This window comes from Bombus vancouverensis, chromosome 4 (assembly GCF_051014615.1).
Source record: "Bombus vancouverensis nearcticus chromosome 4, iyBomVanc1_principal, whole genome shotgun sequence".
Lineage (NCBI taxonomy): Eukaryota > Metazoa > Arthropoda > Insecta > Hymenoptera > Apidae > Bombus > Bombus vancouverensis.
This window is the reverse complement of record NC_134914.1, coordinates 5,194,006-5,209,084: the sequence shown is the minus strand read 5'-3', so window position 1 is coordinate 5,209,084 and position 15,079 is coordinate 5,194,006. Positions and strand designations below refer to the sequence as shown.

The 15,079-nt window shown below is 40.8% G+C and overlaps 3 protein-coding genes across 7 annotated transcripts in view; 2 read left to right on the top strand and 1 right to left on the bottom strand.

Annotated features, from left to right (window-relative positions):
* Positions 1-15,079, bottom strand: part of LOC117160881 (acetylcholinesterase) — a 63,815-nt gene that overhangs the window by 29,366 nt on the left and 19,370 nt on the right. For 2 of the 3 annotated variants that reach the window (XM_076617832.1, XM_076617833.1), the window contains exons 2-3: positions 11,497-11,588; positions 10,979-11,120 (exon numbers count right to left, since the gene is read on the bottom strand). The gene's annotated coding sequence lies outside the window, so the exon portion shown is untranslated. Of the gene's footprint in view, positions 1-1,729; positions 2,401-10,978; positions 11,121-11,496; positions 11,589-15,079 lie in introns of those variants that run through there. The other variant, XM_033341940.2, reaches the window with a different exon arrangement.
* Positions 4,020-5,785, top strand: LOC117160915 (uncharacterized). The gene is made up of 5 exons (XM_033342005.2): positions 4,020-4,175; positions 4,262-4,424; positions 4,507-4,698; positions 5,155-5,263; positions 5,531-5,785. Exons 1-5 carry the CDS (start codon positions 4,097-4,099, stop codon positions 5,726-5,728), a joined length of 741 nt encoding a protein of 246 aa, XP_033197896.2. The 5' UTR covers positions 4,020-4,096; the 3' UTR covers positions 5,729-5,785.
* LOC117160929 (uncharacterized) lies at positions 11,584-13,499 on the top strand. Of its 3 annotated transcripts, none has more exons than XM_076617837.1 (5): positions 11,584-11,790; positions 12,071-12,230; positions 12,313-12,501; positions 12,902-13,010; positions 13,244-13,499. In XM_076617837.1, exons 2-5 carry the CDS (start codon positions 12,085-12,087, stop codon positions 13,439-13,441), a joined length of 642 nt encoding a protein of 213 aa, XP_076473952.1. In that variant the 5' UTR covers positions 11,584-11,790; positions 12,071-12,084; the 3' UTR covers positions 13,442-13,499. The 3 variants fall into 3 exon arrangements, with proteins under 3 accessions (XP_076473952.1, XP_033197921.1, XP_033197920.1); XM_033342030.2 differs by having other exon boundaries at positions 11,584-11,980; XM_033342029.2 differs by having other exon boundaries at positions 11,584-11,980; positions 12,068-12,230.

Here is a 15,079-nt window from a genome sequence, read left to right as displayed (position 1 = left end):
TTGCGTAACGCGTTTAACGATAAAGGACAGACCTTTTACAAGCCGCGTGCGATCGATAAATTTTGTATTTGAATGTTTTCAACGAGCTGCATTATCCACTGGTTTCAATTCACCGTGTTCTCGATTCAACGTCTTCTCCTGCCGTCCCATTTCTCGCCTTTTTCTCTCAGCCTTCCGTATCGCGATACCCGTGAAAAGTGCGTGGAATATTAAAATCCGGCCTTTAGGAAAATCTGCGAACAAAAGATCCGCGAAACGAATAAGGACGAGCACGATCCCTTGCCCCCAACTATGAAACGCGATGCAGTCATCGCGAGACGAGATTTCGATACAAAGTCGAAGATCGTAATTGTAAGATCGGAGCGATAAAATCGCGATCAAAGTGGAAGTACAAGTAGAGATCGAACGAAGAAGTGGTGACCTTCGCCGTAGATTTACCAGTTGACCTCGAACACGAAAATCCCATCTTCGATCTTGTGTGCATCCAGCGAGCTTAAGCCTATCGAAATTTATCACCAAACCTGGCAAACCTCTAGCCGACGTTAATCCGTCCCATATATACCCTGATATCCGTTTGTTGATCTTATCGTTGATCCGGTAGCTTCGTCGTCGTAACTCACGCGGACTAATACAACTATTGCGGAGCAATCTTTGTTTAAAATCGATCTCGTTCTTTTGCCAAGCTAACAGCTCTGGCAGGCAACAGCGCGATTTTTGTAAAAAATGCTGCAAACGGGAATACGCGCATCGATTTACGCGGATCGTCGATCAAGGCCCCTACTCGTTCGTACGATCGATCCATGTTTCTCCTATACGACCGATGTTTGCTGTTTGCACGACTTCGTCGTTCCGACCAACCGTTGTTTCGAGATCGTAGCTGCCTCGACAGTTGTTGCCCTTAGTTAAAAAGGTTCCTGCTTACTTCCGCGCAAAAGAATGCCACTTTTAGCTGAAAATCATCGGCCGTGGAACAGCAGAAAGGAATCTCGAGAATCATAGAGCTGCTGGAAGAACGCGAATCGTCTATGGATGGAGGATAACTTTGTTGGAGCCTTTGAACTCTTACAAACGCGTTCGTATTGCAAAACAATTACTCGACGATCTTTCTTATCGGTCCTTTTTACTTGAGCAAGGCGCACGATCGTAAGACGCCATTCACTATCGCGAGAAATCATCTCTTATCAGTCCTTGAAGCGAAACGCTACGAGAAAAAGCGTTCGTTTCGATGCGCAACAACCGCGAGAAGGGATACGTTCGCTGTACATCGCATATTACATTAATCCTCGTGAAACGTGCAACGTAGGTGAGATTCCAAGAAACGGAGAATAAAACGAGGGACCAGGATTCTTTGAGACGAGAAGACGCGAAAAGAGAAAACAAGGATTGCTCGCGTCGCCCAGCCGCTGAAAATCGATCTTTTTCGAGTACAAGCGGCTGTACACGAGTTATCGTATCATCGGTTGCTTATCTCGGCTATCCAGCGAGCCTTTCTACAGGGAAATGGTCGGTGGAAAAATCCCGCCGGCAGGACTGATACAATTTTCTAGCGATTTTCGTCCGATACTCTTGGACTTCCGATAGGATGACACGCTACAAAATATCATTGACCTTCGGTGCCGACTATGTTCAAATCTGGCGAATCGAGTGCGGTAAATTGCGCGATAGCCGATCGCGGAACGGTCGCAACGAAGCGAATTCCTTCACGGGAAAACTACAGAGGTAAACTTACGAATTTCTAAGAGAACAAGCACCGTCCCTGCCTCTTCTGCCCTTGCGTCCAGCTCGGCAACAAGCACCACGACGAGAACAGCGGCGACAAGCGGAATACGAGGTTTTAGCCGAAACGTGCGTGCTGCTGCTGCTGCTGCTTCGGCTGAGCCCTCCGTTTATTGGCCGCCTCTTTTTCTCGCTCAAATTCTCTCGACCTTGCTCGCTATTTTACCTTTCTCTTCCCTTTCTTCGATTATTTTCGTTATCTTACGTGACTCTTCATCGACGGCAAATTTTCCAACTCGAATCGGAAGGGCAAGTTGAACACCGACAACACGAATTAACGACGAACCAAACTGTACCTCGCTTATTACAACTCACGTGTGTTCCGCGAGCGAACAGTCGCTAAAACCTGATGGTTCGTGGTCGATGGCGAAGAGCTGAGAAACGACGGCAACGACGACGGCGACGACGACGACGACGACAACGACAACGACGACGACGACGACGACAACGACGACGGCGACGACGACGGCGGCGGCGGCGACGACGACGACGACGACGATGACGACGATTTCGACGACGTAAATTGCAAGAATGAAAGGAATCGAAAGAACCACGCGAACAAGTAGGCCGGTTAACCGTTCAGGCCGCACTGACGAGTCGAGCCGTGGCAAGTAAGGGTGAACTGGTCTAGCATCCCCTCTCGGCTTTACCCCACTCTCACCCCATTCGGCTGGCGGTACACCACTCGGTTCCCTCTCTTGTGTTCAACCCCCAGCCGCTTCCCTCTAACACCCCTTTTCCTCCGTTTATTCACTCCCTCTTTCTTTTCCTTTTTCTCGCATCATCATCGTCGTTGTTGTCGTCTTCGTCGGCGTTCCATCCTTTTCCTTTTCTTCTTCTTCTTATTGCTCCCTTGCCTCTTCCCTTTCACCTTTATCCTGTTTTCATTACTTTCTTCATATCCACGCGAAATACTCCGACACGAGCTCTACCACCGCCACTCGCACACGCGCGTTTTCCCTATACTCCTCTCGGATTCTCTTTTTCTCCTCTACTCTTTGCTCCTGCGTGTTTCGACCTCTCTCCGAGAAAGATGCGTATCCGCCTAACGTTCGAATATTTACCAGCCAGAAGGATATTCGTTTTCGATATGGAGAACCAAGGTCCGTGGCAAAACCATTTTACGTATGTCATTGTTTACAGCGATAAGTATCACGGTGGCGATGAATTTATAGGTTTATTTAGAAAGGAAAAAAACATGATCGCGCGCGGTCAATGTTAAAAAAAGAAAAAGTTGAGGCTTTGTAACGGCATTCTTCTCTTTATCGTCATCTATCTGCGGCCGCCTCGCTGATCCACTACTACCAATCAAATTCTATCTGCTCTCTCGTTTCACATACTCGCGCGGAACTTTGTCAAAAGGAAATCTTCGGGTATTTTTCTTCGTTCCCTAGCAGCTTACCCATTCACGATTTACTACGTATCGAGAGTTTATTTGCCGGCTTACCTTCGGCCTTGCATCTAACCTTCGTTCTCATTGCTCCGATTTCAGGCTTCCAATAACCAAGTATTTACGCCATGACGATCGATACCGCGCGAATTTCATGGCCACCTAAAATAGCCTTTTCGGATTTATGGAAATTCACGCTCCGCTCGTGTTTAGATAATTACCGTTGGCCACGTATCACTTCATGCACAGCCGATCAGCGCAATTGAATTTTTCGTCGTAGCTATTCTGAAACTGCGGGGTCTCTGCCTCGGAACGCAACGCTCCGATGCGACGATCCAAATATTTTCCACGATTCTCTCTTGTTCCTAGTTCGATCAGCGACGCAAGTCGACCGATGTAACGTAATTAAATGGTCATTTGTAGCGCTGCAATTGCACGGTATGTTATAAACGTAGGTGCCCGCCGCTAGCCCAATGAAATTGACATTTATCGTTGCACAATCGACGTGTCTGCGAAATTGTACAGGATTTCTTAAATCGCGAAAGCAGAGTTGTTATTCCGTAAATAAAGAACCACCAGGGTTATCGGTATTGTTGTTTCTTAATTTTTTATTTAGATATTTATCAGCCGAATCGATCGATTCCGATATCGCGCATAGGATAAGAGATCTTACAACTCGAGTGTACGATACTAACTTGTATATAAGGAACGACGTATTAACGAGCCGTGATATGCAGAAGAGTCGGATAGTGGTCGTGTAATTTATCAAAGCCAAGTGAGTATCTTGATGATCCGAGTACTGTTGGTTCTACTTGGGGAGTGGGGTTTTATATTTGCATAAAAAAAACGTTTAAATTCCGCGTTAAAGCGAAATATTTCAGTCTTAATTGTCTACTTGTAAACCGCGTATTCTCTTTCACCCTCAGCAAGATGCGTTTTCTCGTGCCGATATTAGCCATCGTGTTGATCACCTATCACACGTTCCAGCCCCACGTAGCCGACGCGCGACGTAAGTGAAATATTTTTGCTTTGCGACTTCGATTTAATCAAAAGCGAATTCCAAACTAAAAAGACGAATCGTTTCTTCTCATTAAGAAACCGGAGAGTACAATGCGTACAAATCAGGTCAACTTCGAGGATTTCTCGAGGAATTTAAGAAGACGATGAAGAAAGGAGATGCAAAACATGGTGTTCCTGTTCTCGACCCTTTCATGAGCAAGCACGAGCATATAGATCTCAAGGAAAAGGGATTGTTCTCGTAAGCATATGTTTCGTGCATTAATTACGAAAAGAGAATCAAATGACATTAACCGACATCGATTTATCCCTTTTTCGAACAGAGCAAAAGGAGACCTGGACAACTTACGCATAGCTGGTTTATCCGACTATCAAGTAAATCAAGGTGATTTCGCGATAGCTGGTCTTAAAGCCAACGTAGCTCTTCTATTCAGGCAAATTAACATTATGACTCGCTACAATGTGAGTGGTACACTCATCGATGAAATTTCCTACTACGGACGTGGAAACCTCGCGTAAGTTTCTCTCAATTATTTCCTTTTATACACGTTTTATACAATGAATATAATAGCTTAGCCAGCATGCAGAAGCGCGTAAATTTACAATACTCGATTCGCGCTTTATCTCCGATCTCTGTAAAACGTTTAGATCTTTTTAGAAAATGAATATCTTTTTACTACGCAAGTAACCGCATCTTTGAATAAAACGATAAAGCTTGGCAGCGCACCAGAGTTCGAAAAAACATTTATGTTCCGTCGAGAACACGCTCGCAGTCGGTTTTGCAGTTTCCTAACGTCAGTAAGCCAGTATTACCGAAACAGACTATCAACGCCCCCTGTAAGGAATTTCTATAATTTGCACATTGCATGAGCTACGTTTGATCGATATTTTCGAATCGCAATTGGGATTTTTCGAATTTGTAGGAAGTATTTCACCGAATGAAAAGCCAACTGAATTTTTTCGAATTTCAGCCTCGTCATTAGGCAACTTAATGTGACGGCAGACCTGAAACTGGGGGTAAAGAACGAGAGAATGCAAGTTTCGAACCTCGTAATCCATGCTCATGTAAAGGAATTCGACGTAAGTGTTGTATATGATTATAGTGCGGATTTTTATGCAAATTGATATCGTTATAGACGCAACTATAAAAACAGAACTTGAATAGAGATCTGCCTTATCTTTAAAAACTATAACAAGTACGTTAGATATTTTATATCCTCTTATACATGTTTGTATTATAAAATATCGCATAAATGCATAAAAATCCACAGTTTACATATAATCCTGCAACAACCAGTGCTTCGGTGCTCCTGAAAGCCCGAATGGCTAACTTTGAAATGTTTACAGTGCGTTATCACCGGATTATACGACGACGAAAATTTGTCCAGAGTTATAAGCAGATCCATCACAAAGATGGTACCAGATTTGCTCGAGAAGTATCAAAATAGAATATCGCAATACGTGAGTAAGGTTGCTACAAATGTGATGAACAACATTCTGAAACAGTATACGCTGAAGGACTTGTTGGACATAATTGGCCATTAATCGATAATTCTAAATATATTTCCCTACATCTAGCAAATAAATTGGAGTAAACATAAACCTCTATTCATTTCCTTGATTTATGTCGAAGCAATGCACTTCAGTTCAGCCATAAAAAGGAGTGTGTCGAATACAAGCTGTGGCGGAAGTTAACCTTGGAAAATATTCGAGCTTTTAGCTGCGACTCCTTTCTCGATCAGTCATTATCTCGCCACGGTAGATTAAGAAACGTTGCAAACTTTCCAGCAAGAAAGCAGCGATCTGAAAATTTGTTGGTAACCGATCAATTCTCGGATTTTCTTGTCTGCTGTTTCATCCGTTAACTTGTTGCCCTTCCTCCACTAATCCACCTTAGATCTCCTAAATCCGCGATGCGCCTTTAATTGACGTAATTAGTTGAAAATCGATGGGAAACCGATGTACCGAGAAAGATAAACTTATTTTCTGCGACGAACGAAGGGAACAGTATTGCGATTGATTTTAGATTTCGTTGCTTCGACCGTTCGGTGACGAATATACAGGGTGCATCGAACTGATGGAACAAACCGAAAGAAGGCGGATCTTCATGAAAAAATAAGTCGATAAGGTAGAGTGACATTCTTTTATCCGTGGATTTGGTTCCGAGAAGATCGAGTTCGAAAATTTGTCAAGTATACTTGAATTTGGCTAATTATCGATAAGGTGTGAGTAAACAATCAATGGATTAAATAAGTGAAATAAAATTTTTTCATTCGGGACATCATTTTTAGTACACCTCTAACAAAGTCTTAATTCACTTTTGTTGGAAACAATGCGTATTGTGAAAATGGCTTATTCCGCACTTTCGATTTATTTTTTCGTGTAGAATCAGTACCTGCTAGCGTGTATCATTAATTCAGTAACGGCCTGTGTTCGGCTTCGTAAAGTTCGCATAACCTCCAAATGCAGAGACTAGGAGCTCTCTGTTTGAAAGGAATTTAATTATATCACTTATAGAAAAATGAACTATTGACTTATGCGGTCTCTTTGATATCAACTGCGAAAACACGGAGTAACTTGGGCCAACTGAACTTCAACGTGTACCGTACGACTTCCTTTGATGTCGATTAGTTACGAACTGTCAAGGTGGAAATTTCGAGACGGACTAAAATAAAAGTTTTTAAAATGTCGTGATCCTTACAGGAGGTTACACGAAATATTTCTCCTCTTTATGGTGCACCACGAGTTGTGACAAGAGCAACAAGTGTCTGTTGAATGAAATTTATTCGTTGGTTATCGAATCGCGAAAGAAAAGATTCTTGCGGATTATATTGGTCGACATCGTCGCCGTATGAAACTGTTGAAGTAATTACTTCTAGCAAAACTTTACATCTTTTTCTTTCGTATACCCGCGATCTGGACATCGCCGTTACGGAAAAAATAGAATTTAGTGAAGCAAAATATTTAAAAAAGTAGAGGACCATATTATTGCGTCCTTGAATATGAATGTTGTTTTGGATTACAAGGTCTAGAAACAAAAGAGTTATAAGTAGATTTTTATTGCTGTTTCTTGTAACTTTCATCTAGTGTTACACACCAAGGTTAATTTTTTGGTAATGTCCTTTGTTATAAATGTATCAACGTGCTCCCTAATAACTCCTATTGTAATGTAACACTGCTAGAGTAAGGATCTGGATCAGCATACACTAACTCTGTACCTACACTTACTTCAATATATATTTCTTTTATAGATTCATCCACGCGTTCCTCAATCAGATTACCTCAACAAAAAATAATTAAGCAATATGATTCACGTTGACAGGTAAAACGTTGATAACTTTGTCTCTGATCTGTCACGGTGTATCTTTTCCAAGAAGGACGATGATGTAATTGAGATTAACTGTAACGTTATCAGCGCCTTATACGACTAAATAATAGGGTGAATCGTTTGCGAACGGGCACACGCACGATTCTCACGGCAACGAACCGTTTAGTCCTACTCCGTCGATTTCCTTTTTTTTCTTTTTGTTCAAAAATGCGAGGAAACTCTTTGCACCGGAGGAAGAGAAGAAAATTAATTGATAAATAAATCGGCGGAGCTGTATAAATTGTCGAGAAACGTCATGTCTGGACGTGCAATCTGAAATTGAAGTTGGCCTCATACGCAGTGAGAAAATAAACGTTCTATCAAACAATGCCTACATCCGTGTGCTCTTTCGATTGTTGCAACCCGTTTTAATAGAGTCGTGTCGTGCAGACAAAACAAAGATGCTTGCCGCGTTATTCCCGCGAGGGAAAAGCTTTGAAACCGTAAACGAACGAAGAAAATAGGCGAACCTGAATTCTGCCAGAAATAGGTTTGAAACTTAATGCCCGTGATACACGGTGTAGCACGGAAAAGTGGCGAGGAAAAACGGGTCGGTTCGAAGAAAACCAGTTGAATTGGAACGCGAAACAAGCGGCGGAGCAGACAGCTGACAATTACAGTAGTCGAATAAGCGAGACGGCTTCCTTCGAGGTACACCTGTGAATCTCACGAAAGTAAAAACGACCCGCGCCGTCTAAGGACTAATCTCGTAACGGCGCGGCGACTTCTTTTTCACAACGTACAGCCGCCTGACACCCGGTATGTGCAGGCCAGGAACGCTTGTAAGTGGCGTGTGTGCCGTGTAATTACGAATTCTCCGTAAATCGAGGAAAACGGGTAACATACCGTGAGGAGTTTCTCATTTCCGTTGAAACGTCAATATAGTCGCGGCAGATAGATATATACGAGGACAAAGGTTCGCGGTTGCCTCTCTGGCTTGCGTGAAAATGCTTTACCGGTTGTTAGAACGCGTGTCCGACCACCGCTAGGTAGTTTGTCGTTATTTAGATACAAGAACGATACGCGACTAAATCTAAGTACTTGAGTATATATGAATAGGGAGGATATCATACTCGCCGATAGATAGAATATAGGAGAAACGAATGTTCTCTCTCCGACAATTCTGACTCGGGAACCTACAGGATGTAAAATAGAACCAATAACATCATGATTGGGTACTATGACCTTACGCGAGTTAACGTCGATTACACACAGCGTATGTTGTACTGTTTTAATTGCACAAGATTTCAATAAAGGCTACCGGTCATATAGCCTTTCTCGGCTTTTTCGATGTCTCTTCTCAGAATGCGTATCGTCGTCTTAATCAGGAAACTCGTACTGTCTCTACGCTTGGATGCGCCTTAACACCATTAATTGAGGGGAGATTAATTTCGTTACGTACACCGTGATCTCGGAACTCTAATTGATAACATGACTGTTCTTTGAACTCTGTTTAAGAGGGGTTGATTCTTGACAAATTTTGCAAAACGATTACGAAAACCGTTCTGTAGCCGTATAATTAAAGGAGTCCTTATATACCCATATTTACAAACGAAATCCTTTCAAGTTTCTAGCTTGTGGACGCGATCATATCGATATATTAGTTGGACAACACGGAAAATACCGGCTATGTAGTAGCACTCCTGGTTTGTAACTTGTTAAGAGGCACGTAACGTTCGATGTCTACGACCTACAATCTGGTCGATAGGTATTCTCCTTGAGACATGGCGTCGCATGAACGAATTATGTTTTGCTAGATTACGCATAAAAGTTTTTCCCATGTGTCGTGGTTGTACGCGCGTAAATGCTGCGGGTCTGGCTACGATCATCCGGCATAATCGTTGCCACACGACACGAAACGACTGACCGCATACTCGAATTCGCAGAATGCAAGTCAGCGGCAGCCGCGTGTACACGAGTGAGCGTACGAAGAACGTTGTACCCGTTGCTACCAAATCGTAGACGATAAGCAACGTAGTAACAAATTGAAACGTTCGAAACTGTGTAACTCGCTGCCAAACGTAGTGGTCATCCTATGCTATTCGATTCTCACACCTATGGATAGGTTATTAATAATTAAAATCTTCAGACATTGAGCGATAGAAGAATAATGTCTGATATCTTGTTTACAAGTAAAATAACCGAAGGTTTTATATCTTGTCCCGCGATCGTCCAATTATTTTCTTTAAATATATTTACCTTTAAGATATTTCAGAAGTAACATTTTTTACACACAACACATTACTTATGGATATTCTAACATTTTTAAATAATTTTGCACGGAGTGAGTGTCTATCTACACCAAATCTGTCCACCAGAACGTACATATTTGGTCAAACCCTAGCATTCTTAAGATGTTGCTTTGCATTAGTACATATATTATAATTATTTATAGTCATTCTTAGCTTACGCTTAAATGTTTATGTCTAATTCTCTCTTCCTTTCCTTCCCTTTTTTTGTACAAATATGTACATACATTCACGTTTATTTTCTGCCAGAGTGTTTATCCTATAAATAGATAAATATATAAGTATGGATCATAATTTTCTAAGATCGAACCAAGCTTTCATTGTCTTAAATATCACATCGATGTAAAAGTATTGGAAGTAACTTATAGAAGTTAATATGGCATGCACGCGTGCGATCATTAATATGCAGGAATTCGTTGAGCAATATCGCACGTGCCAGTTGCTTTCAAGAGAATCTTATCCGCACAAATTATCTGTTCGCGACATTGTTAAATACATTTATTTACAGTTTATCATATTCGTGGAAACTTATATTCTAATCTGACTTCTTTCGTAATCAAATATCTGTTGGAGCGCCCTCTGAACGGTCGAGTAGAGGGACGTAGAGGGAGTAGAAGGAGTGCCGTAAACTCGTGCCGATTTGCCAAATATTTTATTGCATTACATACATTCTTTGGTTACTTATTTATACGCGTGTACACATCCACTCGCTATTCAAACCGTTTACTTTTGAGTGTCGAGTAAAAGCAATGTCAATAACGCAAGAGTCTCGCTCAAACGTGCCCACCTAGTTTACCACACGTTTTCTTTCAGAAATTTTGTCGTCACGAATAACAAGAAGAAGATAGTGTGATGTTAAGTACGTTTTTTTCTCTTACCTTGGGAAAGCGTTCGATAATTTACGGATTCGTAATTTTCCTTCTAATTTAATCGTCGGCATATCTGCTTCGGCTAAATAGATTGACAACGTGAGGATAAATCTAATGGACATTATGTCAAATTGATCCTGAAACGACAATTTTGTAAGAGATGTATCGATTTATCGATTGCATCAGAGAAAAGCGTCCTCTAATTCCTACGGATATATCTCGATTAAACGAGTCATAACATTTGCGTGGCATGTGCGTAGCTTGGATAACTACCGAATCGCATATGAAAAAGAAAAAGAATCGGCTATACCTTTTTGGGAGAAACACAACGGGCAGTTTCACGAAATCGTAGCACAATCAGTGTCTCGTCGAAGATGGCCGAGGAGAACCGTAAGCAACCGAAGGGCGCATGGCAACAAGCGGTTCGTTTTAAACTCGTGGTCCGTGCTTTACTGGAAGTTATCAAAGCAATGGGATGACAGTTAGCCGTCGACCTTCAGAGTGGGTGTATCGTTTGTATATTACATTGAATATTACTTGATGAACATAAATTATGCTACGACAGTTCTCCTAGGTTTTGATGTTCATTATCTTTCGTCTTCCAAGAAATAGTACGCGATAGGATTTACGGTTTGTTTCCGAGTGATAGGTGTGATAGGTATCTCTTCATAAGTGTCGAAGTATCGAGACGTTCATCGAAATGTTGGATGAAATCGACGGATAGAAGAAGCTTGTGTAAATTCGAGTTTAAACGTGGCATAATATTCGCGTGGCATGTACATAGTCTTGAAAACTGCTAAAACGCATATAGTAAAAAACCAGCTATACCTTTTTTGGGAGAAATAACGGACGCTGACACGCGACCGTGGCACAGCTGTAGAATTGAGTTTCTTGAATCACGACTGCCGAATTATCACCCCCTGTAATAAAGAACGACCAAGGGAATTAGCGTTGTTGCTTCTTTATCTTTTAATTATTTTTTTATTAATCACATGGGCCGATTGTATATCGTGCAGATAAGATATTAATACATGAAATAAGAGACATAAAACACGAGTACGAAACTGACTCACATATAAGGAGCGATGTATTGAGGATCAATTTATTATAACATATTGTCAGGTAGTATCGTGTAATTTATCAAAGCTAAATATTATCTCGATTATCGGAAGACTATACTTCATATTAGCACAAAAAAACATTTAACATCTACGTAAATCCGAAATACTTCGGTTTTAATTGTCTACTTTCTAGTTGTGATCTTGTTTCGGTTTTATTATCTGTTACGCAGTCATGTTGGGCAACATGTTCTGTAAGTAGAATAGTTTTTGCTTTGCGGCTTTGATTTAATCAAAGATGAGTTCGATTTATAGAAAATAAATCGTTTCTGCTCATTAAGTAGCCGGAACGAGCACTATGTTTCAGTCGGGACAACTTAATGGATTTCTCGAGAAATTTAAGGAGATGATGGAAGAAGGAGATGAAAATCTTGGTATTCCGGTTCTTGAACCATTAGTGATGGAGCACATGGATATAGATTGGAAGATAAGGACATTGTTCTCGTACGCATATGTTTCGTGTATTAATTACGGAAAGAGAATCAACTGACATTAACCGACATCGGTCTTCTTCTTCTTCAAACAGAGCAGAAGGATATCTAGAGAATTTACGCATAGATGGTTTGTCTAACTATACAGTAAAGCGGGCTGATTTCACGATGGCCGATTTGAAAGGCAAAGTAACTCTTCTGTTCCACGAAATTAAAATTGAGACTGGCTACGATGTGACAGGTACATTCCTCGATGAAGATGTGGAGGGATATGGAGACCTCGCGTAAGTTTCTTTCAATTATTTCCTTTTATACACGTTTTATACAATGAATATAATAGCTTAGCTAGCATGCAGAAGCGCGTAGATTTATAACACTCGATTCGCGCTTTATCTTCGATCTCTGTAAAACGTTTAGATATTTTTAGAAAACGAATACCTTTTTACTACACAAATAAACGCATCTTTTAATAAATCGGTAAAGCTTGGAAGCGCACCACCTTTCGAAAACACATTTATGATCCGTCGAGAACACACTCGCAGTCGGTTTTACAGTTTCCTAACGCTAGTAAAACAGTATTGCCGAAACGGACCAGCAACGCTCGGAGATTTCTTCAGTTTATAAATTGTGTAAACTACTCCTGACCGCCGAATAAAAAGGCAACTGCATTTTTTCTAACTTCAGCCTCCGCATTGAGGGACTTAAAGTGAAGGCGAACCTGCAATTAGAGATAAAGGAAGGGAGGCTGTACATATCAAACCTGGAATTGCGGGTCAAAGTAAGGGAATTCGACGTAAGTGTTGTATATGATTACAGTGCCGATTTTGATGCAAATCGATGTTCTTATGGACGCAACTATAGACATAGAACCTAAAGAGGGATTTGCCTTATCTATAAAAATTACAACAAATACGTTCTTAAATACCACATAAATGCATAAAAATCCGCAGTTTATATATGATCCTGTAACAACTAGTGCTTCGCTAATCCTGAAAGTCCGAATGGCTAATTTTAAAATATTTCCAGTGTAATATCTCCGAATTATACGTCAACGATGATTTGACCGAGGATATAAGCGAAACCATCACTGAGGAGGCCCCCAATTTCCTCGAGGAGAATCAAGATCTAATATCGCAATACCTGAGTAAGATGCTGAGGAAGTTGATAAACAATATACTAAAGAAACATACGGTGGTAAACTTGTTGGACATGATTTCCGGTTAACCGATAATTCTAAATACTCTTTCGTACTTCTAACAAATAAATTGGAGTAAACATAAAATCTCTGTTTATTTCCTTGCTCTATATCGAAAGAATTTACTGCAGTTCAATGATCAAAACGAGTGTGTCGAATACAAGCTGTGGCGGAAGTTAACCTTGGAAAATATTCGAGCTTTTAGCTGCGACTTCTTTCTTCGATCAGTCATTATCTCGCCACGGTAGATTAAGAAACGTTGCAAACTTTCCAGCAAGAAAGCGGCGGTCTGAAAATTTGTTGGTAACCGATCAATTCTCGGATTTTCTTGTCCGCTGTTTCATCCGTTACGTTAACTCGTTGCCTTTCCTCCACTAATCCAGCCCAGATCTCCTAAATCCGCGATGCGCCTTTAATCGACGTAATTAGTTGAAAATCGATGGGAAACCGATGTACCGAGAAAGATAAACTCATTTTCTGCGACGAACGAAGGGAACAGTATTGCGATTGATTTTAGATTTCGTTGTTTCGACCGTTCGGTAACAAATATACAGGTGTCATCGAACTGATGGAACAAACCGAAAGAAGGCGGATCTTCATGAAAAAATAAGTCGATAAAGTAGAGTGACATTCTTTTATCCGAGGATTTGGTTCCGAGAAGATCGAGTTCGAAAATTTGTCAAGTATACTTGAATTTGGCTAATTATCGACAAGGTGTGAGTAAACAATCAATGGAATAAATAAGTGAAATAAAAATTTTTTCATTCAGGGCATCATTTTTAGTACACCTCTAACAAAGTCTTAATTCACTTTTGTTGGAAACAATGCGTATTGTGAAAATGGCTTATTCCGCACTTTCGACTTATTTTTTCGTGTAGAATCAGTACCTGCTAGCGTGTATCATTAGTTCAGTAACGGCCTGTGTTCGGCTTCGTAAAGTTCGCATAACCTCCAAATGCAGAGACTAGGAGCTCTCTGTTTGAAAGGAATTTAATTATATCACTTATAGAAAAATGAACTATTGACTTATGCGGTCTCTTTGATATCAACTGCGAAAGCACGGAGTAACTTGGGCCAACTGAACTTCAACGTGTACCGTACGACTACCTTTGATGTCGATTAGTTACGAACTGTCAAGGTGGAAATTTCGAGACGGACTAAAATAAAAGTTTTTAAAATGTCGTGACTCTTACAGGAGGTTACACGAAATATTTCTCCTCTTTATGGTGCACCACGAGTTGTGACAAGAGCAACAAGTGTCTGTTGAATGAAATTTATTCGTTGGTTATCGAATCGCGAAAGAAAAGATTCTTGCGGATTATAATGGTCGACATCGTCGCCGTATGAAACTGTTGAAGTAATTACTTCTAGCAAAACTTTACATCTTTTTCTTTCGTATACCCGCGATCTGGACATCGCCGTTACGGAAAAAATAGAATTTAGCGAAGCAAAATATTTAAAAAAGTAGAGGACCATATTATTGCGTCCTTGAATATGAATGTTGTTTTGGATTACAAGGTCTAGAAACAAAAGAGTTATAAGTAGATTTTTATTGCTGTTTCTTGTAACTTTCATCTAGTGTTACACACCAAGGTTAATTTTTTGGTAATGTCCTTTGTTATAAATGTATCAACGTGCTCCCTAATAACTCCTATTGTAATGTAACA

Coding starts and splice junctions, on each gene's coding strand:
- LOC117160915 (XM_033342005.2), top strand. CDS start 4,097: ATGCGTTTTCTCGTGCCGATATTAGCCATCGTGTTGATCACCTATCAC. Junction 4,176..4,261: donor CCACGTAGCCGACGCGCGAC/GTAAGTGAAATA, acceptor CTTCTCATTAAG/AAACCGGAGAGTACAATGCG. Junction 4,425..4,506: donor AAGGAAAAGGGATTGTTCTC/GTAAGCATATGT, acceptor TTTTTCGAACAG/AGCAAAAGGAGACCTGGACA.
- LOC117160929 (XM_033342029.2), top strand. Junction 12,231..12,312: donor AAGATAAGGACATTGTTCTC/GTACGCATATGT, acceptor TTCTTCAAACAG/AGCAGAAGGATATCTAGAGA. Junction 13,011..13,243: donor TCAAAGTAAGGGAATTCGAC/GTAAGTGTTGTA, acceptor AAATATTTCCAG/TGTAATATCTCCGAATTATA.